The 24252-nt window shown below is 40.3% G+C and overlaps 4 protein-coding genes across 7 annotated transcripts in view; 3 read left to right on the top strand and 1 right to left on the bottom strand.

The window, feature by feature from the left end:
• The first annotated feature begins 1493 nt into the window (after window positions 1-1493).
• LOC108234028 (actin, alpha cardiac muscle) lies at window positions 1494-4458 on the top strand. The gene is made up of 9 exons (XM_017412853.3): window positions 1494-1567; window positions 2394-2545; window positions 2655-2783; window positions 2991-3101; window positions 3191-3275; window positions 3399-3560; window positions 3646-3837; window positions 3944-4125; window positions 4214-4458. Exons 2-9 carry the CDS (start codon window positions 2417-2419, stop codon window positions 4355-4357), a joined length of 1134 nt encoding a protein of 377 aa, XP_017268342.1. The 5' UTR covers window positions 1494-1567; window positions 2394-2416; the 3' UTR covers window positions 4358-4458.
• A 729-nt stretch (window positions 4459-5187) lies between these two features.
• Window positions 5188-12713, top strand: arhgap11a (Rho GTPase activating protein 11A). 2 transcript variants are annotated; one of them, XM_025006319.2, is made up of 12 exons: window positions 5188-5843; window positions 6638-6705; window positions 6823-6919; window positions 7025-7281; window positions 7392-7555; window positions 7647-7787; window positions 7961-8035; window positions 8401-8574; window positions 8654-8780; window positions 9055-9163; window positions 10119-10233; window positions 10320-12713. In XM_025006319.2, exons 1-12 carry the CDS (start codon window positions 5712-5714, stop codon window positions 11729-11731), a joined length of 2871 nt encoding a protein of 956 aa, XP_024862087.1. In that variant the 5' UTR covers window positions 5188-5711; the 3' UTR covers window positions 11732-12713. The 2 variants fall into 2 exon arrangements, with proteins under 2 accessions (XP_024862087.1, XP_017265691.1); XM_017410202.3 differs by lacking the exon at window positions 7961-8035.
• A 784-nt stretch (window positions 12714-13497) lies between these two features.
• On the top strand, window positions 13498-14900 carry grem1b (gremlin 1b). Its single transcript, XM_017410222.3, has 2 exons — window positions 13498-13781; window positions 14087-14900. Exon 2 carries the CDS (start codon window positions 14088-14090, stop codon window positions 14634-14636), a length of 549 nt encoding a protein of 182 aa, XP_017265711.1. The 5' UTR covers window positions 13498-13781; window position 14087; the 3' UTR covers window positions 14637-14900.
• Window positions 14901-15960: 1060 nt separating this feature from the next.
• The window catches only part of LOC108233726 (formin-like), a 46093-nt gene continuing 37801 nt past the window's right edge, over window positions 15961-24252 (bottom strand). For all 3 annotated transcript variants that reach the window (XM_025005145.2, XM_025005146.2, XM_025005142.2), the window contains 3 exons: window positions 20574-20723; window positions 18164-18245; window positions 15961-18068 (listed from right to left, as the gene is read on the bottom strand). In XM_025005145.2, the coding sequence (XP_024860913.1) occupies window positions 18024-18068; window positions 18164-18245; window positions 20574-20723 (277 nt within the window). In that variant the 3' untranslated portion in view covers window positions 15961-18023. The remainder of the gene's footprint in view (window positions 18069-18163; window positions 18246-20573; window positions 20724-24252) is intronic.

Genomic DNA, 24252 nt, shown 5'->3' with positions numbered 1-24252 from the left:
ACATTCATCTCTCAAAAACAATAAAAAAGACAAGCTTTATTAGATCAGACGATTCTGTGACTATTTTGAGAGAAAGCTTGTCTCCGAATTTTTTCTGTACACGTTCAAAACTGAACTGACTGAGCGCCTCATAATATGTTTAACCACAATAAGCAGAACATATTTAACTTTTATGCTAAGTGATAAAGTAGCTGGGTTTTTATTTAAGTCTTATTCACTCATAAAACACCTATGCTCACATTAGTCATTATTTGCTTTTTGGTATACCCTTTTTGATTTAATTGTAGCATCTTCACTGTGGTAAATAATAAACTCAAATTAATGTATTTTTCCTAAACCAGTTTAATAAATTTAGGAAGCATAAGAGTTTAAGCCCCAAAACTTAAGACAATAAATATACTTTGTGATTAAGACTATAATCACATGCCTGTTTATGTGTCAAACTGTATCAAATCAGTTTATTAAAGGTCTGCAAATAACCGTGACATACTGCATCCAGCTTCTATCTGCAGAGATGCAGCTATACACCAGTGGATATGAGTCTGGCACTGTGGTGCAAAAGAGGGCTTTTACACCTCTTCAGATCTCATTTAATCTCACATTTTAAATGCTTCACTTTCTTACTAGCTGGCTTGCCTTAAAATATTTTCATCATTCAAAATAGAAGAACCATATTCAGGCACCTTTGTTAGGAACAAATGTGTTCAAACACCTTAAATATGTGCATAATTCCCGCAGGGATAACAACACTACCCCATAAGGCACAGTCCATGACAGGAAAAAATGTCTTGCAAGTCGTGGTTCACACAAATATGGAGCTCCTCTTTTCAAACTTGCGTGGGGAACTCCAGTGCCTGCTCATATATGACTCTGGTGCGTCCATTAACCCTACAAGGAGATGGGTGAGCCAATCAGCGTGAAGCACCAACACAGGCGAGCCACTCAGACAGCCAGATAAGACACAGAGCCCAGATGGTGTCACCATCAGCTGTTCCACACATTGAGGAGGTTCAGCGCACATACCAGCAGGATGATTTACAGACACATACAAAGTTCTCATGCCCTTAACAAGACACCAGTGACTCTGCTTTTACTGGGTCAACTTGGTGGGCCTTCTAGGTATCTGTGGGTAATGTAAAACCTCTAATGGTTATGACATAAGCCTTCCTGCCTGATGCAGAGTCATGTCAGTCATTGTAGTTATTACAGCACTTAAAACATGCTTATGATAATGATATATTGAATTATTTAAGAGCAAATATAAACATAGGTTGTAGCAAAGCATGAAGTTGCTTTACTGTAGGATCATTTTCAAAGAACAATTAACTGCAACATTTCTACTTTGTTATTCAGTTTGTTTAATCATTGCAGAGAGAGGAACACCCATCCAAGTATGTAAAGACATTATGCATAGGAACTGCTGGTTTACACTGGAAGCACTTATATGGACTTGTCTGGAGCCTCAACCCCACCCCTGATCTCTGAGTCCTGCATGGGGTCTATTTAAGGGGCTCTGTTTACTGTGAGCCTTCGTCCCAGTGGAAGCATCCTGTACCAGTACACCTTGGTGAGTACCCTGATGCATCTCTTTGCTTTGTAAGAATAAAATGCTATAGTTTATAATTAACTGATGAATGAAAGAAGCGTTAGGATTATATTGTAGGTAGATTTAAAGCTGGAGTTGCTGTTTGTGATGGCTCAGTTACAAAGTAATGCTGAAATGAACACTAAGATTATGTTTCTTGTGATAAATAAACTTAAGGAAATTTTCCACAGAAAACATAAAAATCTGACATCTTGTAACATGACTTAGAGTAGAGCACACAATGTAAGAAGGTAATGTGCAAGTTTACTAAGAGAACAGTGAATGAAGTTATTAGGCAGACAGGTCATGTTGCAAAGTAGTAAAATAAAAGTATCATAGTACAGATAGATGGCTGCTGGCCTGGCACCTCTGATCAGAAATAACTGGAGTCACTGAAATAGCTGTGTCACTTGTTTAACTCTGATTAGTGTAGTGGGTGCTGAACTTAAAATAGATTTCAGATCTTATGTTATGCTTCGTTTTTGGTGCTTCCTAGGCTGCTCTCTGGAACAATCATGGCTGTGGAGATAAGATATCAGTGGCTGAGTCCAATGTCAAGAAAACATTTTAATTAGCACTCTAACTTACATCTTTGTGTTTGCAGTGATAATACTATAATATTCTTGATAGGTCTTTACAGCATTATACATTATAGTGAATTCACAGAAAACTCTTATCTTTACATTTTTTGCCTCTCAAGAAAAGAAAGTCTAACTAAGTACAGCAGGTTTTCACAACACTAAAAGCTCAAATCATAAGCATTAACTCTTGTTTCCTTATGTTTCCAATCTCTGTGCTCAAATTCTAGACCACCAGAAAAAAAGCCTAATCATGTGTGATGATGATGAGACTACCGCCCTTGTGTGCGACAACGGCTCTGGCTTGGTCAAGGCCGGATTCGCTGGGGACGATGCTCCCCGTGCTGTCTTCCCGTCCATTGTTGGAAGGCCCCGCCACCAGGTACACTCCAGAGAAAACACCATTGTCATTAAGAAAAAATCATTCTTGGTATGAGTAATTAAAAATAAGGGTATTTTATATATTGTTTCTGTTTTGTTTCCTTCTTCAGGGTGTGATGGTGGGTATGGGTCAGAAAGACAGCTACGTCGGTGACGAGGCCCAGAGCAAAAGGGGTATTCTGACTCTGAAGTACCCAATTGAGCATGGCATCATCACCAACTGGGATGATATGGAGAAGGTGTGTGTTAGCAAGAAGGCTTATTCAGAGCTTTTTTGACAGCTGCCCTTCTGCATTCTTTTGAATTTACAACTTAACCAGCTGTCAGAAAACAAAGCCGGTATTTTTAGATTGTCAGCTTTGGTCTCAAAACCTGGCTGTTGTTAATCCAGCTAGCAGTTGTTCCCGAGCTGACAGCAGCTGTTTTTTTTTCTCTCCCTCTATCAGATCTGGCACCACACTTTTTACAATGAGCTGCGTGTGGCCCCTGAGGAGCACCCCACCCTGCTCACTGAGGCCCCCCTGAACCCCAAAGCCAACAGGGAGAAGATGACTCAGGTATTTAGATTATCTTCCTATTTTTATGATATCAATACTCCAACTGAGACATTTTCCTATTTTTACCAATCTTTGCTTCTTTTCTTCAGATCATGTTTGAGACTTTCAACGTTCCTGCCATGTATGTGGCCATCCAGGCAGTTCTGTCCTTGTATGCATCTGGTCGTACAACTGGTCAGTAATCTTTTCATTTTTTTTTCTTTTATCATACTTGATTAAAATTGTCTAAAATTAACTTCTTCACTTTTTTAACTTTGCATGCTTCAATAAACCCCAACTCTTTTCTACTTGTTCAAGGTATTGTGCTGGACTCCGGTGATGGTGTGACCCACAATGTCCCCATCTATGAGGGTTACGCTCTTCCCCATGCTATCATGCGTCTCGATCTGGCTGGTCGTGACCTGACTGACTACTTGATGAAGATCCTGACTGAGCGTGGTTATTCCTTTGTCACAACTGGTAGGATGATACCATAATTTGTTTGATTCATTTGTTAGATGTTTAGGTGTGTTTTCCCTCAGTACTCAAACCTTCTTTTTCTCAGCTGAGCGTGAGATTGTGCGTGACATCAAGGAGAAGCTGTGCTATGTGGCTCTTGACTTTGAGAATGAGATGGCCACCGCTGCCTCCTCTTCCTCCCTGGAAAAGAGCTATGAGCTGCCTGATGGTCAGGTTATCACCATCGGTAATGAGCGTTTCCGTTGTCCAGAGACTCTTTTCCAGCCTTCTTTCATTGGTGAGTTCAGCATACACATGTATATTTATTATGTTTGTTAAAATTTTGATTATTTCATACAAGAATTTTGGATAAAAACGTACAATTTTTGCTTGTTTTTCCTCAGGTATGGAGTCCGCTGGCATCCATGAGACAGCGTACAACAGCATCATGAAATGTGACATTGACATCCGTAAGGACCTGTATGCCAACAACGTGCTGTCTGGTGGTACCACAATGTATCCCGGTATTGCTGACCGTATGCAGAAGGAGATCACAGCCCTGGCTCCGAGCACCATGAAGATCAAGGTGAGTGGATGGCAAAGTCTTTATGTAACCGCACACCGATAAAACGAAAAACACCTAATTAACTGAAGGTTATGTATTCCCTTTGTAGATCATTGCTCCACCTGAGAGGAAGTACTCTGTCTGGATTGGTGGTTCCATCCTGGCTTCCTTGTCCACTTTCCAGCAGATGTGGATCAGCAAACAGGAGTACGATGAAGCTGGACCCTCTATTGTCCACAGGAAATGCTTCTAAACACATATCCACCTCTTTGCATCCACGTATTTGTACATCTTTAACGCTTGTATATACATGTCTCTGTTCTGTTGTAATAAAGATAAGCCTTTGTGAGAGTACTTCATGGACTGTTTATTGAAAATGTGAAACATGACCAGTTAAGGGGGGAATTTATTATATTACTTTACAAAGCTACATTTTACAGTGACCAGTGTCTGAAGTTATTGTTACCAGTTCTTTGAAAAGGTATCTAATATAACATTCTTATTTGTAAAAACAAATTTATTTCAAGGTCTCTACAATTTAAAAAGTCTAAAGAAAAACTAAGTTTAAGAAATCAAAGATTTCTTGAAACATTTATCTGATTTATGTCAAAATGAAATATCTACAATTTCTTTATAGATATCCAAAGTATATGAGTAATGTTTCTATTTACATTGTTGCAAATTAATTTTTTCCCAATTTCTGATGACTGAATTTGCTTTTGAATTAAAATATAAATACCGGATATTCTAATTGACATTTAAACTTGTGTGTGAGTTTCGATCTTAAATTTGTTTTAGCCTTCTCGTGTGGTCTTACTTTAAGATGTCTTAAAACGGCTGATGTAAACAAAGGAAGCATTATTGGCTCCATAACGCCAGATATTTTCCATATAAAAAGTGTGACTTGTTTAAACTACAGTCTCAACCGGTTGAGATGACGTGTCCACTTGAATGTTTTTCCCCTGTGCACCGCCCATACCGACAGACGCTGAATATTAAAACAAACACATACCTCGAGGAAGCCAGTTCAAGTTTTAACCAATCACAGCTCAGTGCGTAGGGAGCGCCGCTGTTTGAATATACTCCGGAAACAGACGGCTTGGGCAACTGACTGGAGGAGCGAACCACAACGCAGTTAGCTATAAAAGAGATTTAAATCGGTACGATTTGTATAGTTTACCGACTGAGAGAAGATAAGCAGAAATTTCAGGTCCTGCGGTAACGAGTTATTTCGGGTGGGACCTGTTTTACAAACTAATGCGACTTGCTAACCTAGCTTGCTAACTGCAACTTATGGATGAAGCTAGCCAACTTAGTTAGATCCCCTCTTTACAATGTAACATACCAGCTCATTGGGACTTTGACGTTCATTTTCCTCTAAAAGTCGAGTTGTTAGACGTTGTAGCGTTTAATTGCCCCGTGAGTAGTTAGTTTTCACGTGAGGATGATTTAAAAAGCTTGGGGAAAGCGATTAAGTTCAGGGCTGGGCTCAAACTGTTGCGGATGTGGCTAGTTTTGTATCGGTCGCAGCAGCAACAGAAGAGAGAGCGTGAACACAAGTGCTAGAGAAAGTTGGAGTGCGCTTTGTAAAAAAGCACATCTGAGAAATGAAAGTCATGGAGAGCAATGTGATGCGTTTAGTGGCCGTGCAGCACCTTCGCTCAGCTTATGGAATAAAGATTAAGAGCTGGAACAAAAGCAAAACAGCCAGCTGCAAGACAACAACAGTCGGCAACTCGGTGAGTTTAAAACAAAGTCATTTATAAGTGTTCAGCGACATTTCTTTGCCTTATACCTTTTTCTGCTTTGCGTTTTTCCTATTATAGTAACATTAGACTAGAAATAAACAAGTTAAGATCATTCAAATTCCATAAGCATGCTATTGTTTGACATCAAATTAGCATATTGCTCACAGCAACCCCCACTGAAGAAACCCATTGTTTTGCAGACTGTTGTTACCCATCAGTCACTGCAACTGGGAGTAGTTCACCAAACAAGAAACAAATCCAATAGCAACACCATAAATCCTAATTATGTTTTGTTTGGGATTTTTAAAACAAAGCATTTTATTCAGAAAGGTGTCATTTAGTGAGTAGAACAAGCAAATGACCCGTCTCTGTGACTGGTTCTTTAGTTTTGTTGCAACAGTTACTTTTGCAATAAATGCTGAACTTCTGCATAATGAAAACGCCCTAAAATGCAGACTGAGAGGGAAAAACAACGGACACAAACTTGTGACGAAATAATGAAGTAAAAGGTTAAGGAAATTCAAACGCAACGCAACTCTGCTTTTATGCATTAGGTTGTTTGGTCATCAAAGCACACAAAGATTACCTAAAAGCTACAGCGGTTAAATTTTAGTCATGTTAAAAATAATTAAATTACCAAGAATAAAAACAAAACAATCATTATTTTACATTGGTGAATAAAAAAAAAAGTATCTTTGCACATATGGGTTATTACAGGTTTTTTTTCCATCTTGTCTAACTTCCTTTTTTTAAATCCAAGCCTAAACAATTTTTTTTTCACATAGACAAGAGTTTTTGGTGTACCCTTGGACAGCTTACCGTTCTGCTATATGGAATGGGGAAGAGTGCCGAGGTAAGTTGAAGCATTTATTTGGTTATTTTTGCTTGAGATTCCAGCTAATGAGATGTATCATGTCCCCTTTTATATATGATTTTATAATTTTATAATGATTTGTCCCTGTGCTCTTAGATTTCTGTTTGATTCATGTGTGCATCTGCTCGCACATGTCGACACAGAGGGCCTGTTCAGAAAATCCGGCTCTGTTGTCCGCCTGAAGGCACTCAGGGTGAGTGATGGGTGACAGAGATCTTGCTGTCACTGAGAGACCCTCAAGCTCAGTGGGAACTGTCTACTACAAAGCTGTGTTTTTTTTTTTTTTTTGTCTGTTCAGGCTAAACTTGATGCAGGAGAGGAGTGCCTGTCCACCGCTCCTCCCTGCGATGTTGCGGGTCTACTAAAGCAGTTCTTCAGGGAGCTTCCAGAACCGGTCCTTCCCACGGAGCTGCAGGATGCCTTTTTCAAGGCCCAGCAGCTCCCCACTGCGGAGAACAGGACCTCTGCCACCCTGCTGCTGTCTTGCGTCTTACCAGACAGAAACATTTCTGTCCTGCGCTACTTTTTTGACTTTCTTCACAGTGTATCTCAAAGGTATTGTACCTACTTGTGTTTGGACAGTTTTATTATGCATCACTAAATAATTTACTAACATTGATCATATTTATGATGATTGTTTTATCCTTTTTCTTGCCTAATCTCAGGAGCGCAGAAAATAGAATGGACAGCAGTAATTTGTCTGTAATTATGGCTCCCAACCTCCTTCACTCTGGAGACGGTACAGAAAAGATGAATGCCAACACGGAGAAACGCCTCAAACTACAGGCGGCCGTGGTGCACTGCTTCATAGAGAATGCTCACAACTTTGGTACGACTAGGCGTTTTATTTGCAACTCCTCTCTGTGCCACTTTACACTGCTGCTTGGTAGTGTTAACAAAGTTGTGCTTGTGTGTTACAGGTGTGTTACCGCAGTTTCTTCAGGAGAAAGTTCCTGCCATGATGGGCTGTGAGGCTGGTGGTCTGTCTCCCGCTCACGGGGAGGATGAAGAGGGGGAGTTAAACTCTGGCATGAAAAGGAAAAGTGTGCGCAGCTTTGGACGTAAGGCCTTAATCAGACATGATGAATGCTTTAATCAGTCATTGAACTGAGTAGACAAAGCAAACACAAGTAAAATGAAGCACTATACTGTGATCATAAATGACTTCTGTTAAGTTGAAACTGCTCTAGTCAGTAAAAACTGCTTATTTAGCTGGGTTTGTTTCGTATTTCAGATATGGTCAGTGGTGCACTGAATAAGATAAAAACTAATAGAACGCCCACAAAAGGCACCCAGGTAGAGGGTCTTGGTACGTACTGTGGTCACATGAGATGAGATTTGCATCATAAAGCTTGAAGATGCTGAAGTAATCTATCTCCTGTGCGCATGAGATGACAGCCTTTCTTTTTTTTCTCACTTGACTTAAGTCTGATGTTTTAATGCAAAAACCTTATTCAGATTTGCTTTTATAATTAATTGCTAGCTTCTGAAAGATGAATTGCTGCCTGTCTTGTTTGCCTTTGTGCCTATTTTTGCATGAATCGGCATCCCGAAATATCATTTTTGCTATTTTTCTGTGCTTTGGTTCAAAATAAGTTTTGGGAGAACAAATTTGACATATCGGGGGGAAAAAAATCATTTTCCTCACTCTTTTATGATTTTTTTTTTTCCCAGTCTTTTCTTCTGCAACTTCTGTGATTGTGACTCCATCCTCCAAGCGAAAGCTTCCTTTTGAATCTCGCCAATCTTTTGGATTTTCGAACAAGAAACGTAGATCTATTAAAAAGAGCCTTGGGATTGACTTACTTCCCAATCCCTTGTTCAGTGGCTCCACCACTCCTGGTTCAGGTATTGATGAATGATCGATCAACTCTTGGTCTATCAGTAAAGCTTGTAGTTAATGCCACATGTTTTGTGTATATTCCAGCCTACAGTTTGTCGGGAGTCTTGGATTCCTCCCCAAACACCTTGTCATCTGCAGGAAGATCTAAAAAGCAACCCACTACGTCTTCTAGGAGGAAGAGCAAACGATTTAGCAACAGACATGTTACCAGGTAAAAAAAAAATCTGTTTTGTCCATTTTGGCATGTGAAAGCAAACTTATACTGTTGCTGGATTGCAAATATATACGGTTGTATTTGGAACAAAACATGTTTACATAATGCTGTTAACGATTTTAGTGATCTAAGGGCATCATCTATGAGTGCTCCTTGTGTGTTTAAAAAAAAATGTTTTTCTGTATTATGTTTCTCTCGGATAGTGGTTGATATGATCACTTTCTCTTGGCTTATTTTGCTGACAGTTGTTTGAATTTTTTGTCCCGTTCAGAGTGGAATCTGGAAAAGCTGGCTGCTTTTCACCTAAAGTCGGCAAAAAAGACGATCCACGCAAGTCTCTACGCAAGCGTTTTAGCTTGGGAAAGAGCAGCAAAGACGCTGTAAGTGCAGTACCCCGTTAAAACTTACCACTAATGTAGTTCACTGACAGACTGCGAAAGATGAAGTGAAATATTCACACGGAGCATTACAATCAATCTGTATTACAATCAGATCTGTTTACACGCTCAGTGTAATGCAGCAGTAAATGGTGTGCACAGTAGCACTTTTTTGTTGTGGAAGATGCTTTCACACATGCACTGCAGTCCTGAAATGTTCCCATGAGGATTCAGAGGGATGAAATGCAAATGTTCATTCACTTTGCAGCTTTTTGCATCACTTCCTGCCTCCTGTGTGAGACCGTTTCCAGCACCGTATACCTCACATTTCTAGCTGTTTAGTGTGTGTGTGAACAGCAACTGCAACAAAAAAAAATCATGTGAACTGAATGATCTGTTCATTTTTTCTTACATCTTGGTGGTTATATGTAAAAACCTCCTAAGTTTACTTACAGTCATTAAATATTTCTGCAGGGTTTTCAAAGATTATCCTTGTTGCACCTTTTAAGACTTTGTAAATGAACTTTGTTTGTTCTTTTTTCTGGTACCAAAACCCTTAAATGTTTCCTGTATTTAGTTCTCAGTCAGGTACCATATTAAGCACTTGGGTGAAAGTATGTTGGTTTCTAGTATATTTACACAAAATGCATTTGGTGAAATGTCTGTGGGTACATTATGTGAGCTGCTTAAGATGCATGATTTTATTACCTCAAAGTTACATGTATATTATATTAAAATATACATAATAAAAGTTTATCAAAACAGTTCAGTTATCTTGTTTCTTCTGAGTGATTTCTATCACCTCTGAAGAACTAACCCCAAATGTATGCTATTAACCTGGTAATAGTTATCATGGGTTATTTCTGTTGGGCCCTTTTTAACAAAATACTACTCTCAAGCTTAGTCCTTCTCAAAGGTTCTTTCATCTTTCATTTCTTCTTTCCTGCTGCTGATGAAGGGTTCTGAGTCCATTGGCTGGCGACTTGCCGCCCAGGAAAGCACCACAAGTTTTCTTTTCACTGAAGAGACCAAGTTCAGTCCGTTTGTGCTGCCCAGAAATGCAGAATCCAAGAGTAAGTACCAGAGAATTATTGTTACGTTCTTGCTAATGTTATCCGTTGAGTTAAAATTTCTGCTCATGCTGCGCTTGTTGTTTTAGGCTCCAAGTACATTAGCAAGTCAGAAGACAACTTGCTGACACCCCAATATGACTCAAGGACCCATCGGGCCTCGTGGATCGAGGACACCCCTCTCGGAGCCCAGGCTTTTAGCGGGGGGTCTTTCACAGATTCCCCCATGAACATGCATCTCAAGAGTAGCTGCATGTCTGAGCCTGCCATCGTTATAGCTAAGCCTTCACCAGGAAGCATCCTGCCCATGAAGCTGTGTTGTGCTTCCAGCGCAGAGAGCCTCGAGAGCGCTGAAACTCAGAGAGAAACCGATCCAGTACTACTGAAAACCCAGAAGGACGCCACAGAGCTGGGGCCTGGGATAAAGAACTCCTGCAGCGCCACAGGAGACTACAGGATGAAACCATCAGAAAGTGTCCCTGTTACTCCGCCTGGGACTCCTGCAGTCAAACCCTTGTCTGTGGACACTGAGACCCCCAGCTTCCAAGCTCAGCACAGCCTTCTGGGAAATGAACAGAACATTCATTTCAGTCAAGCTGAAATTGCTGTGCTCACTCCTTTGCATATTGACAGCACAGTCTTTGAGTCTAGTGCTTACTGTAGTCCAGTAAATAAAGTAAAATCTGCTTCCTTCGGTAGCCATGACAACTTGTTGATAGGACCAGCTGAGAGAATGGCAGAGCAGATAAACTGCAGCAGGTTTATTGATGCTCTAGATGTGCAGAGTCCTGCTCATTTCACACTGAGCGTCTCCTCATCAACTCCGTACAAGCTGCTCCAAGAAGAGCCTGTTGTACCAAATAAAACTGGGACTGTAGGCAGCAAATTACACGAGAGGTTTGCCAAAGAGATTGGTGCCAAAGTTCCAAACCAACCAGCCTCGTCACCGACTGGGCAGGAGACTGAAAAGCGTCGGGTGGCAGAACACATTCAACACTTCAACAAGCTCACCCTTTATTCTCCCACGGGCTCAAAAAGCAAACAGATCCGGTCTCCGCTGAAGTTCCACCGCACCCCTGTTCGACAGACTGTCCGCCGGATCAACTCTCTCTCAGGGGATAGTCGGAGATTCTCTCTAAACGTGACGAAGTCTTTGAGTCTAGAGAGCGGCCTCTCGCCTCACTCGAAGCTCCAACCTCACCCGGGGCAGCAACAAGCGAGAGTGGCCAGCAGCACGCTCGTTTTAAAGAAACCTCCTCCTGTGCCACCGAAAAGGTCAAACACCCTGCTTCGAAAACCCACATCCTGCGCCTTGGGCGACATGACCAACAAGGTCCAACCAAAGGTTAAAGTAGAGCGCTCTGCCTCGGATTCATCAAGAACCCAGAAGAATCCTGTGCAGCAGGTTGCAGAGAAGGACACGAACCATTACAGAGGTTCTCCCAGAAATCCCTTAAACACAGGACGACTGCTGTCGGCTACAAAACCTGTTGATTTATAGACGGGTGTCCCCCCGCCCCCCTATTTTTTTTTTCTCTTGCTATGTGGGTCTTTTTCTGTTAAATGACATTAAACATTCCGGCATGCATATTTTTATTGCAATAATTTATTTTTTAGCTACAGTAAAGGTCTTAAAGGATCTTATTGGGAGATGTTCAGAAGCCATGTGAAAGAATGGCTCGTCAGCCTACAGGTTTCACTATGTTAGGTAATTTTTAGATCACAGTAATCCAGGCTAAATTATATATAATGTGATTGTTGGCATGACTTGAAATGTTTTAATGGAGTGCTTTGCATTTATTTATGCAGTTTACAGCTAATTATGAGGTATATGTTTGGGGAAAATTACTAAAGAAATTATTGAAACTATTTTTCTTTTTAAGAATGTTACAGAATATTTTTTTACCACCCTATCTCATAAACTGGAAGACGAAAAAATTAATCCCTCTTGATTTCTTTTTTTTTTCTAATTTTTGGAGGGTATAAAAACCAGTTTTGATTAGTTCATTTGTCTTTGTTGCCCGTTTATTTCCCAACTGTCAGCCTGTAAAATGCTTCGCCCTTTTGAATCGCTTCAGACAGATTAAAACACAGTTAAGGATTTTGTTGGTTAAATTTTCTGAGATGTGATCAGTCTTGGTGGAGCCACAAGGGGGCGTCCTACATTTACTTCTCACACATCTGTGCAATGATAATTTATTTAGGTCCCAGTTCATCCTGTAACAAGAGTCAGGGTTTCATCCTGTCAGCCTGAAGCTGAGCAAAGACTGTCAAGACTTGCTTGTTGCTTCTTGATCCTAACATAATTTAATAGTAGTTTTATTTGTTAAGAAACTTTTTGCAGTCTGCAGTGAACAAAATCCTTGTGCAAGATTTGACTTGTTTTCAGAAATTGCTTTATAAAACAAATACTGTTTTCTCTCTTGTTTGTAACATCAGCAATCTGAGCCAAACAGTAGAAAATAAAGTGCTTTTTAACATTATTGACTGTGTATGTTTGAATCTGGTATCTGGTAAGATTTATTCTTCACATTTTCTAACAGAAACCTGCTTTTTACAGGACAGACTGAACTCTGAATAGGGTTTCCTGTCAGGATTTTCTGTTCCTGCAGTGATGGGAGGACACTCACGATTTAGTTTGGATCGATGGGGTGTAAACAGGAGTTTTATTATAAGAGATGGTCTCTTGTGAAAACCCCCTTTAAGACAGCTTTTATTTAATTTCACTGACTAGTACTGCTGCTATTTAAAGCCATGAAGAAGCTGCTTTGGTTGCCAGGTTGTAAAATAATTATATTTAAATTATCCATTTGGTGGTAGTCTAACTTATTTAAAAATGGACTGGTATTCTTTATAAAAAGCCCAAATCCAAAATTAGTTTCTTCAGATTAATATTGATAAAACTGGTCCCATTACTCAGTATTGGTGTTACACACCAATCACAATGTGGCAACCCAACCTTAATTGGCTTTGAGTTTTTGTTAAATAGAAATTTAATTAACAATCAATTAAAAACTGATATTAACACCAACATCTAACCTAAAATGTAAGAATATTGAAATCATTTTGAGTGATTCAAAGAAGGTGATTTTTATGAAGTTTGAATTTGATGTCTTCTCATGATCAACTTTGTCCCCTTTTTGATTTTTATGGCCAAAAGCAAATAACTTTCACTTTGATTTCAATAAACCTCCAAGCCGTTCTCCCTCAGCCCAGTCTCTCCTCCTCTTCCTCCCCCTGCCCGTCCTCGGTGCGCCTCGCTTGTTCTGTTTTCTCGCAGCGGGTTCAGGGAAGTGTTGAGGGGGCGGATTGTCTTCATTTTCTCCACATCGTGCTTAGCCAATAACTGTTGTGCACATCTCAGCTGGCAGACATTTAAAAGGGAGACAGTCCGGCGCTGGAGCAATTTGTATTAAACCCCCCCTTGGCCCCTGCGTATGGAGCGCCTTGTCTCCCACCCATCCACAGTCCCACCAGAGTGCAGTCGGCTGCTGTAGGAAGGACTGACAGGATCTCACCATCCCTCTTTGGAGCATCGGAGACTCACACAGGTATCGTTCTCATCTCCCAGCTCTGACATTTAAACATGAAGAGGTCTGGTTTGTCGCTGATAGGTGCCGCGCCAGGTGTGGGCACTCTACTATACCAGTTTATACTTTCAGTTTGGTTACAGCATGCCTTGATCATTTATGTAAACAATTCAAACAAAACACTTTAGTTTCTAAGAAAGACAGAAAAAATGTTCCATCCGTGCGTTTTTACGCTGCGTAAAAGCCCCGACAGCTGTGCGTAACTCTTCCAGAGTTTAAAGGTACGGGTGATTAATTCTTTTTGTCATCTCTTTTCCACCCCCAAGGATGGCCATCTCGAGGCGTATTTTCTGCGGTATGGTTTTCATCATTGGGCTGCTGTCCTCTCCCGCGGCCTCAAAAAGAAACCGAGCCTCACAAGGGGCCATTCCTCATCCTGACAAAAACAACCCAAACGAATCGGAGCAGCAACCGCAGCCTCCGCAGGCGGGCTCTGGGTCCCGACAGAGGCCCGGTTCGTCCTCGCCGGCCGACGAGGTGCTGGAGTCCAGCCAGGAAGCCCTGCATGTGACGGAGCGGCAGTATTTGAAACGGGACTGGTGCAAAACGCAGCCTCTCAAACAGACGATCCACGAGGAGGGCTGCGTCAGCCGCACCGTCATCAACCGCTTCTGTTACGGACAGTGCAACTCCTTCTACATCCCCAGGCACATCCGCAGGGAGGAGGGCGCCTTCCAGTCCTGCTCCTTCTGCAAGCCCAAGCGTTTCACCACCATGACTTTTACCTTGAACTGTCCGGACCAGCAGCCCCCCACCAAGAAGAAACGCATCCAGCGCGTCAAACAGTGCCGCTGCATTTCCATAGACCTGGACTGAACACGCGCTTATGATCCGGTGTTTTTTTTTTTTTTTCCCCAACCTCTCATTCTTCCAGGACGGGATTGTTAGTAGAGATTGTGTCTGTCTCCATCTGGAGATGTGCTAAATCTCTCCTCTTGCACATGGTGTGAACAAAAACTGGCCATGAGCAGCATCACTATAGATTTAATCACCCTGCACGGAAAGTCCGACTTTTAAAAACGGGCACATTTTACGCACGGCTTCCTCACCTCAGCAACAGAAGCAAAAAAAAAAAAAAAAGAAAGAAACAGGACTGCAAAAGGTTTTATTTAAGGACTCACTGCTCCAGACACTCTTGTTTTCATCCGATCCCGCATTTTACGCATGAGTTTTTTTGTAGAACTGGATGTTTCCACTGTGTGGAATTTTTTGACGAATGAATATTTGTAAATGAAAATGTGATTTTTAGTTCGATTTTTCAAGAATCTTTCAACCTAATTGATTTCTGTGAATTTCGAAGTCTATTGGTATACCTTTTTTGTTTTATTATTATTTTTATATAAGTTGGAATCTATTCAGTAGCCTTTAAAGACAAAAAAATAATTAAAAAAATATATAGAAACAATCCTGTTTATATGGACGATGTACAGTGTTGGTTTACAGGGGTGTCCAAAGTCGGTCCTCGAGGGCCGGCATCCTGCATGTTTTAGTTTTCTCCCTGGTTTTACACACCTGGATCAAATGATGGCTCATTAGAAGGCCTAAGCAGAACACTGACTTGCTGAGGAGGTTGTTACAACCACTAGGGAGAGAACTAAAACGTGCAGGATGCCGGCCCTCGAGGACCGACTTTGGACACCCCTGGTTTAGAATCAAGACTAAATACTTTTAAATGTAAAGCCAATATTTGATTTAATCAATTTGTTTATTCTTTTGATTAAATTATCCATGAAAACTCAATAAACTGATGCTGTGATATCAACAAATCTCCTGTAACTCATGTTTTAAATGTATTAAACTATTCATCTATGAGAAACCCTCATCCAAGACACTGAAGCCTAAAAAAATCAACCCCAAAGTAAGGATTACATATTAAACTGTGATAGATTTTTTATTCTCACAGATTAATGTGCACATAGTATAGAAATGTATGTTTATGAGACATATTTTCATCAGTTTTTGTGTTGGTCTAAAAATAATGTGTAGGTATTAGCAACAACTTAAATTTTCATCAATATAAAAAATCCTAAATGTCAAAATGAAGTCATTATATGTCTGTGGTAGGTTTAAAAATCAGCTTGATTAATTTGTTCTTCCTCTAAAATTTCATTCTGTTTAAAAAAGAGACAAATTCCTTGAGTTAAAATCAAATTATTTATTTTAGATTTCAAGGAACAGGTTTAAATGACAGAAAACAAGGCTCTACTGTCAAACTTTATTCCGACTTGCAATCTTTTTAACCGCCCAGCAGCTTTATGGATGATTAAACCCTTCTGGCGACTCCCCATTTAAATATAAATATCAGATTTACACGTTGCAGGCCAAATAGAAGTGTAGACAGCAGAAAACTCAGAGGAAGTGGTTTAATACATACTTTTGAATATGCAAGTCTCTATCCAAACAGCCTGCTTGGCTTTCAGTAGTTCATTCTTGAAATTTAAAACAATTCCATAAAATCGCAGAGTCCCTTCATGACTCCTGCTGAAGATTACCTGACATACACACAAGAACAGCCTCAGTCAGTATCAGATTATTCTAATATTTTTGACCCCTGTGAAGGAAACGAAAGCTGTCGTTTTACTCGAAAATAAAGGGCACCTGTGGAAGTTAAGGAAGGGTAAAAAAAACTTCAAAATGCAGTTTTATGTATAATCTTCTGGTGGACGTCTGTCTGAGGTATTACAGCTCACTTAGCTTCAGATAGCAATCTTAAATGTTCTCATTTCCCAAAACACAACCCTCATCACTACAAAACTAGGCAGAAAAACCAATTCTCTTACTCAAGTACTTAATTTTCACTGCAAATATGCACAACATATACAAGTAACCATCCATGTGAAAATATATTTTTATCTGAATAAACTATTAAGCAGCTTATCAATCAATTAACTCAGAAAGAAATAAAAAAAAGAATGTTGATGTTTTAATCATAAAATTATTATTTTGTTACATAAATAGACTTTTCTCCAGTGACACAGAAGCAGTTACGAAATGCACAAGTTTAATACACCGTCATAAAAATAAAACAAATCTAAGATTTTATGATGAGCGCTTAAATTTTTACTTTTACTGCACAAATTTTTACACCATAAAGCAAAGAACCTATCTTTTTGCATATAAATAAAAAAAGGTGCAGAACTTGCAGAACAGCTGAAAAAAAAACACGCAATTAGCATTACAGAGACTGTGGTTTACAGCGTGCTACAGCTACTGCAAGCGGGAAAGTGCTTAAAACCGTGCTGGACTCAATCTGACATACAGCGCAACTATTTGTTTTTTAAACTCAGGTAAGTGGGTGCAGTGAGTGCATGGCTAAAAGATGCTGTGTTCTTCTGGTGTTTAAGTTTGTGTGTGTGAGGAGGCCGAGGCTTTGGGCCAGGCCTGCTTCCAGCTGCTGCTCTTCTCTGGCCGTCACCCAGGAGAGATTAGTCTGCTGCGGTGCACACGACAACGCCAAAACGTCTACATACTCACACACAGCTTATACACTCAACAAGTCATCAAAGTGGAGCGTTGATCATTCGCGGTATTGCTCAAAAAGCCACACAGTTCCTGCCAATAACGCAGCGCGTCGTCTTTGCAAGAGTTTTTAATGAGCTGTGGTGAATGAAAGTTATCCGCTACTGCAAAGGGCACTGGGAACTGCTAATTTCCTGCTCTGAGAGAGAGAAAGATTTGTTTTGTCAACAGGGATTTTCCTCTCAGCAGACACTGCCAGGAAGCAATATCTGTTCCTAAAACACCACCACAAAATACAACTTTTATCGGAACATTTACAACATGTCCTGTATGTCTGATGAAAATCAGAAAAAGCTGCTGGAGATTCAGGAGGAAACTCGTGGAAGTGTCAGCTGGCACTGCACAGAATCCCACTGAACCCTGAAAACCTTCCCAAGCTGCACACTCGGAGGTCACGCCATGCTGAATGAATGAGGTCAACCTTTGGCCTTTAAGACTCCCATCACTTTGGCTGCATCAGCCATGTATTTTCACTGCAGGAGTTGTGCAAAATATCCTCAACATGGAGGTGCAAGGAAGTGTAGAAAATGGGGCTGAGGGTGGAGATGTCAAAAGTTGTTAGTAGAACAGACACAACAGTAAATTCAGTGAGGTTTTGTCGTGTTATTGTGAGGCAGGTGGTAAACACAAGATGGACAGGGCCTCTCCTGCTTTCTTCTTTTACTTTGTCACTCGCCATTTGATTCAGCTGGAAGACACGCTAGCTTCCTTCTGTCGCAGCTTCTCTTTCTGTTGGCAACAACATATTGATTTCAGTGCTGACACAGGAATGGAACAGCTTTTAGGAAAATCCTTAACTTTGCTAAATATAGATTAGCCCTTACCAGACTGTTGGCATTAATCTTCTTGGTTTCCACTCTTTTTTCCGCTGTAATCTTCTTAATATTTTCCTGAGCTTCCTTCAACCTACAGAAAAAAATAACACAGGCAACAAGGGTTTCAAATTACCAACCTATTTCAAATTACAACTCCAACTTAAAAAATGTTGGGACGTGGTGTAAAATGTAAACCCACTTTTTATTCACAATGAAACATGGTAAACACATCAATTGTTGAAGCTAAGAAATTGTGTCATTCTTAGCTTGTAAAATTCAGGAAAGACCCAGGTTTATTGAACTGCTAGAACACCACATCAGACAAGATTGGGACAACATTTCCCTCCAAAAGCTCCAGAATCTGCTCTCCTCAGTTCCTAGATGTTTACAGACTGTTGTTAAAAGAAGAGAGGACGCTTCATAGAGGGAAATGTGGCTGTGTCCCAACCTTTTTGGGACAGGGCTTATTAAATTCATCATTGCTTTCCTTTAAATTGTTTAAACTAAGAAACTGTACCATGTTTTGTTGTGAATAAATTATGGGTTCATAAAATTTCCAAATGAATGTTTACATTGTACACATACCTACTTTTCCAGAATTTAAGGTTAGACTGAAAACTCAAAAATCAAGTATGTGAGGGAGAATCTTCTCATCCTGTTGTAGTTGTGAAGATGTTTGTAAGACATTTAAGGATGCCCCTGTAAGGATACCCCCCCACACACACACGCACAGACACACACAAAACATTTCCTGTCTGGAGTTTGCGGTCAGTAAAAACCTCTGAAATGAGCAGAGATTGAGACAGACAGTAGGTTGATGAGATAATGAGGCAGCCGTTAAAAAAACACTTGATTTTTATGGGTGTGCAAGCAGTAATTAAAATAAACTTAATTGCACATAAGCACAATCAGCTGGGAGTAATGTGAGACATGGCCGTAATTAAGAAAGAGCACGAGGATTCACGGCAGGGCTTCGCTCAGGGAGAACAAATGCGAGCAGGATCTTGCGTGAGATTGAAGAAATTTATGGGCACATTTATCTTTGGAGCACGATGAGAGCTACAAAGAGATGCATGATACTTAAAACTACAGTGGGAAAGTTTGTTTGGACTTGAGCGGCTCTGGTGCCCTTCGAGGTGGACATTCAGCATCATTACAGCATTCATCAGTCCTCTCTTGATGGGTAGCCTTTGAACGGCCACAGAACCATGTCAGCCTGCCAGTAAAGCCAGGCGGCAGCCAGGAGGGTCCACAGTCTCTCCCCCTCGGCCCGACATGACGCCTCAGGTCAGAGGAAACATCGTAAATTCAGGCCCCAATCCTTCAGAAACTGGACCCGAGGCCTCAGCTACTCCCTTCTTTGATGGCCTCCCTCTTAGCTCTAATTACAACCCAGCATCTGCACATCACCCTTGTGCTAATTTGACATCATGTTCAGAGGATTTAAGGATGTAAGATAACTGAGACAAGAAATGCAAATGTAGTACCCCACCTGATTTTGTCACTGTGCAAATTAAAGGCCTAGCATTCCTTAAAGGAATGGATATCACTCACCACCTTTCATGCGAAAGATTCAAACTAACATTATCTTCTTTTGAGAAATGATGGAGTTGTAGCCATTCTGACCAAACCTTATAATGAACAATATGTGCAATCTCATCTGGTAGCTTGCATGATCTGTTAGTGCTTGGAGTATATGTTGTGAATTACTGTCAGCTACTAACACAGCAAGTTTTAGCTCAATACCTGTGAAATTATAGTTATAGCCATTTTCGGGTTGGTCAAAGTTGATTAGCTGGAGTGGCCATCTTGAATTGGGCTAACTCCAAAAGTTAATCAGTTGTAGATGTACACCCATTGATTATTTTCCTGGATTTTCATTAAAATCCATCCAGTGGTTCATGAGATATTTTGCTAACAGATGGACACAGTTGACTCCAATAGGTAATGGCATAGTTTTGAAAACAAATCTCACAGTCAGTTAGAGCTCAAAGTATATGTTAGCAATGACTCTCAACAGCTCAACATCTGTAAACTTGGTTGAGTAATAACGATATTTGTGTTTCCTAAGGTCAGTTGACTCTGGCGGTCATCTTGAATGGGGTTGACTCCAAAAGTTGATCAGTTGTAGGTGTACATTCAATGTTTACTTTATGAGAGTTTCATTAAAACCCGTCCTCCGGCACATGAGATATTTTGCTACAGACAAATGAACAAACCCAGACAAAACCTTTCGCTTTTGGTGGCCGGCAATAAATATGTAATAAGGCTTAAATCCCAAAAGTCCTAGATCCTTATTCAAACAAAAAATGTATAAGTATATATACTCAAAAATCTTAAACAATCTTGTAACACCCACTCTTCCTGACAACTAAACTGAAAGTTCATGATAAGAGCTTACAGCAAGAATCCAACTCACCTCTCCTTGGAGATGTTCTTGCTTTGTCGGATCCAGGAGTTCTTGAAGTCATTGCAGAACTCGTACCAGAGCATGAAGACGTAACTCGAAGCCACTTCCTTCTCCCCGGACTTTGGCTTCATACCGAAGTAGCTCACCATGTCTTGGAAACTGTCGGAGAAAACCCAGCAGCGGTTCAGAGGAGTGTAAACGTCTGCAATCTCAGACATGGATGAGAGCGTGTTTTGGCGAGCGGCTCGAACACAACAGGAAGTTTAGGGTGTGCGTGTGTCTAAAAATTGGAGAGGGAAAACAGCACGCACAGAAAGTGATGGCTGTAATCAGACACACACACACTCACAAAGAGCTGCAGTGAGCATGCCCACCCTGCTGGGCCACAGGGGAGAGCCAGTAGCGGCAGCTCCATTATCGTATTGACCTCTGCAGCCTTCAGGGGTTACACTGCCAGAGAAGACATAGACAGCCAAGAATAAGCATCTCTTTCTCAATCCCACACACACACATACACTTGCATGTAAAACTAACATATTCACCATCAGAGGCAAGTGTGCACACACAAAAACAAGACAAATCTGGTCTGGGTAAATAAATAGGCTTTCTGCAGTGCCACTGAAAGCCTGCTTCTCACGTTAATTCAATTGTAACCAAATCTGAACTCTTGGCGAGGCTCTCAGCAGCACACGAGGCATGAAAAGTAGCCTCCTGCTTCAGATTCCCTCCGCTAACCGAAACATGAAAGACATTTTCTGGCTGCGCCTGTCAGAGGGTTGATGAAAGGGGGGACATGATTCAAGGGATGCCCTCTGTCCCGTTGACACCCGGGGAAGGCTCTGACCTCCAGATGCTAGGTGGCTTTTTTGAAACGCTAATCTAAGACATGTTTGTGTGGAGAGTAACGGTGCCCAGACAACAACAACAAAAAAATCCGTAAGAACCTGCTTCCCATTTCCCAAGGATGAGTCATTTTGCTTAATTCAGGAGAGCACTGTAGATCATTCTGTACACAACACAAGTTATTGGAACAAGGCTCCGAGATGTTTGAATTGACCAACCAGACGTGCCGTCACAGGTAGCTTTGCTACAGCTGGCCTGGTTCAGCATGACAAACAGGAACTCTTCTCCATCAGCTCCTCTCCCGACCCCTGGGGTCATCATGTCAAAGCTCGCACAAATCACGCTTTTCATTTCAGCCGACATTGCGTGTGAATTAGACAAAAACATTAAGGTTTGTCACGCTTGCCAAGAAAAACAAGCAGAACTTGTGCATACTGTTTGCATGTGCAGAAACATACAGAAATCCCCTATAATCTATATGATGATGCCAACACCATGAGTGGGTTAACAGCAGCAGCCACGGCCTGCATTCCTCGCTGACAGCAAGGAAAAAAAACGCCCATTACAAAACCACGGACAGCCAGGAGAATCCCAGGAATATCTGGGCCGGCAAAGCTGCATTCCGTCGTTTCCCCAGTAAAAATATTCCAGCAGTAAACAGCGTATTGTTGGCTGATTCAGCAGAAGAAGAAATCAGAGGCCTTTTTTTTTCATCAAATAATGCCAGAGTGGAATATTACACCAACCAAATCGTAGCGGCACGGTGACTGTGGAGGTGGCACCAGGGCCAGATGTAATTGAGCGTGATAGTGGAGAGGAAAACTTAATGAGACAGAACTGAGGACAGAAAAAAACACGAGGCAGACAAATTAAGTCTGCATGTTCAGGAAAAAGTCAAGGCGTGATCAAACAGGAAATTATTTTGGTAGAGATGTAATCCTCATTACCTCAGTCTTCTATAATTAGACATTAAATTGCCCAGAAAGGTTTCGGTCAAACTGTTTTGGGTAATTCATATAAGAGAACCCAGTATTACTTTTTATGTGACTCTTACATGTTTAAAAAATGACTTTAGTTCCGATTGAAGAAACTAAAATATTAAGGTAGTTGAGTTTATACATGTGTGTGTGGCAAACTGTGTAAAATGAATAAAACATTTCACAATTTTCAGTTAATTTTAAATGTTTGTTTAATGCAAAAATTACAGAATTATTCTCAGTTCTTTTTTATTTTCCGTTCACAAACATTTAATTACTAGAAGTCTTTAGAGATAAATGTGAACTTTTTCTTCTCTTTATCTCTGATTTCATTTCTATTTTTTAATTTCCCCCCACGTTTCCAACCAATCCTATAAAGACGACTTATTCAGTAATTTTTTCAATCAGTAACATTTAAATAATATTCTTATAAAAGCTACTTTTTTACATTTGTTGATTTTGCACAATTGTTGGTTAAAAGCATGGTTTAAATAATATATTTCATTCCATGTTACATTAAAATTAACTAGATGCATATTCATGTTTTTTTCTCTTTTTTTTTGGTAAATACATTACAGAGACAATAAAAGGATAGTGCAAAATGTAAATTACTTTCTTTATATTGCTTTTTAAATAAACTATAAAATGCACAAATATCCAATAAAAAACAACAAAAACACCTTAAATTTGAAGAAATATTTTGTTAAAAGTCTTAGTTTTTGAAATTATTGTCTTTTAATTAACTTTATGTGAAGAGAAAAAAACAGTTCTGCTAGTATGCTGATTTACTGGTGTACTTTATATTAGTATTTTTCATGTAGTTTAATGTATTTTATATAATAAAATCACAATCACAACAAACATCCAATTAAATATGATAAAAAAATAATTAAAGTAAAATTGAATTAAATTTTGTCCAGTTTATACAGCTTGTGTTTACAGCAGTTAAATGCACTTTGAGTAAAACTGATGAATCTAATTTAATTCCTTATTACTGTAAAAATGTTTTAACTTAGTTTCTTTACTAATCAAGAAATTGCACTGATTAAAAATGTATCAGTCATAGCATTTAATTGTATACAGTTCTACATTTGAGCTATTTTTCTGAAAACACACTGAGGTTTGACATCGCTCATCTGTACCCTGATCCAGATGTGCCACCCCTGCTCAGTTACAGATGGAGGTTAATGTATCTGACAACTCAGAGGATTGTGTTGTCTGTTCCTTTTAGCAGTAATTTTACCACTGCTGCACTTCGTGAGAGGATCCCTCATCCAGCACAGATGTGAAGGCCCACCCAGGGCCCAGAGTGCCCGCTGACGCCCATATTCATCAGAAGCGTGTCACTTTTACGAGGTGGCTCTGTGGGAAACTAAGAGAGAGACCCCTGCCTCCTTCTTGCTCCTCCACTCAGCCAGCCCCCACTTTTTTCAGATGAAATTAAAGGAAAACTTCATTAAAAGCAAAGGTGTTGTCAGCTGTAGGGGCCTTTTGATCAATATTACTCACCTAGTTCAACACCTTTACCACAGTGGTGTCACTAACACACACACACACACTTTGGCCTGATTCAGTGGATAGAAATATCTCTCTGTAGCTCAAAAACGTATTTACAAAGCCGAGCAGTTTAAAGCCACTTGCTGAGTTATGATCAGTCACATTTCTTATTGTTTAGGGGTTTCATTTTCTTGTGTTTGGTGTCTTTCACCTTCTTCTTTATGCGTCTCCCAGGATTTATTTTAGATGCTGGCGTCTTACAATGTAAAACAAACAGCTCTGCTCTCTTTCCAAACAAGGGGAAAAATAATCCGCTCGCTTTGTTTGTCCGCTCCACCATCTTTTTCCAATATGAAATCTTCCAGATATGA

Source organism: Kryptolebias marmoratus, linkage group LG10, assembly GCF_001649575.2.
Source record: "Kryptolebias marmoratus isolate JLee-2015 linkage group LG10, ASM164957v2, whole genome shotgun sequence".
NCBI lineage: Eukaryota > Metazoa > Chordata > Actinopteri > Cyprinodontiformes > Rivulidae > Kryptolebias > Kryptolebias marmoratus.
The sequence above is the reverse complement of the archived record's forward strand: the minus strand, read 5'-3'. Positions and strand labels throughout refer to the sequence as shown.

Coding starts and splice junctions, on each gene's coding strand:
- LOC108234028 (XM_017412853.3), top strand. CDS start 2,417: ATGTGTGATGATGATGAGACTACCGCCCTTGTGTGCGACAACGGCTCT. Junction 2,546..2,654: donor TTGGAAGGCCCCGCCACCAG/GTACACTCCAGA, acceptor TTCCTTCTTCAG/GGTGTGATGGTGGGTATGGG. Junction 3,838..3,943: donor TTTCCAGCCTTCTTTCATTG/GTGAGTTCAGCA, acceptor GTTTTTCCTCAG/GTATGGAGTCCGCTGGCATC.
- arhgap11a (XM_025006319.2), top strand. CDS start 5,712: ATGAAAGTCATGGAGAGCAATGTGATGCGTTTAGTGGCCGTGCAGCAC. Junction 6,706..6,822: donor GAATGGGGAAGAGTGCCGAG/GTAAGTTGAAGC, acceptor CTGTGCTCTTAG/ATTTCTGTTTGATTCATGTG. Junction 8,036..8,400: donor CACCCAGGTAGAGGGTCTTG/GTACGTACTGTG, acceptor TTTTTTTCCCAG/TCTTTTCTTCTGCAACTTCT.
- grem1b (XM_017410222.3), top strand. CDS start 14,088: ATGGCCATCTCGAGGCGTATTTTCTGCGGTATGGTTTTCATCATTGGG.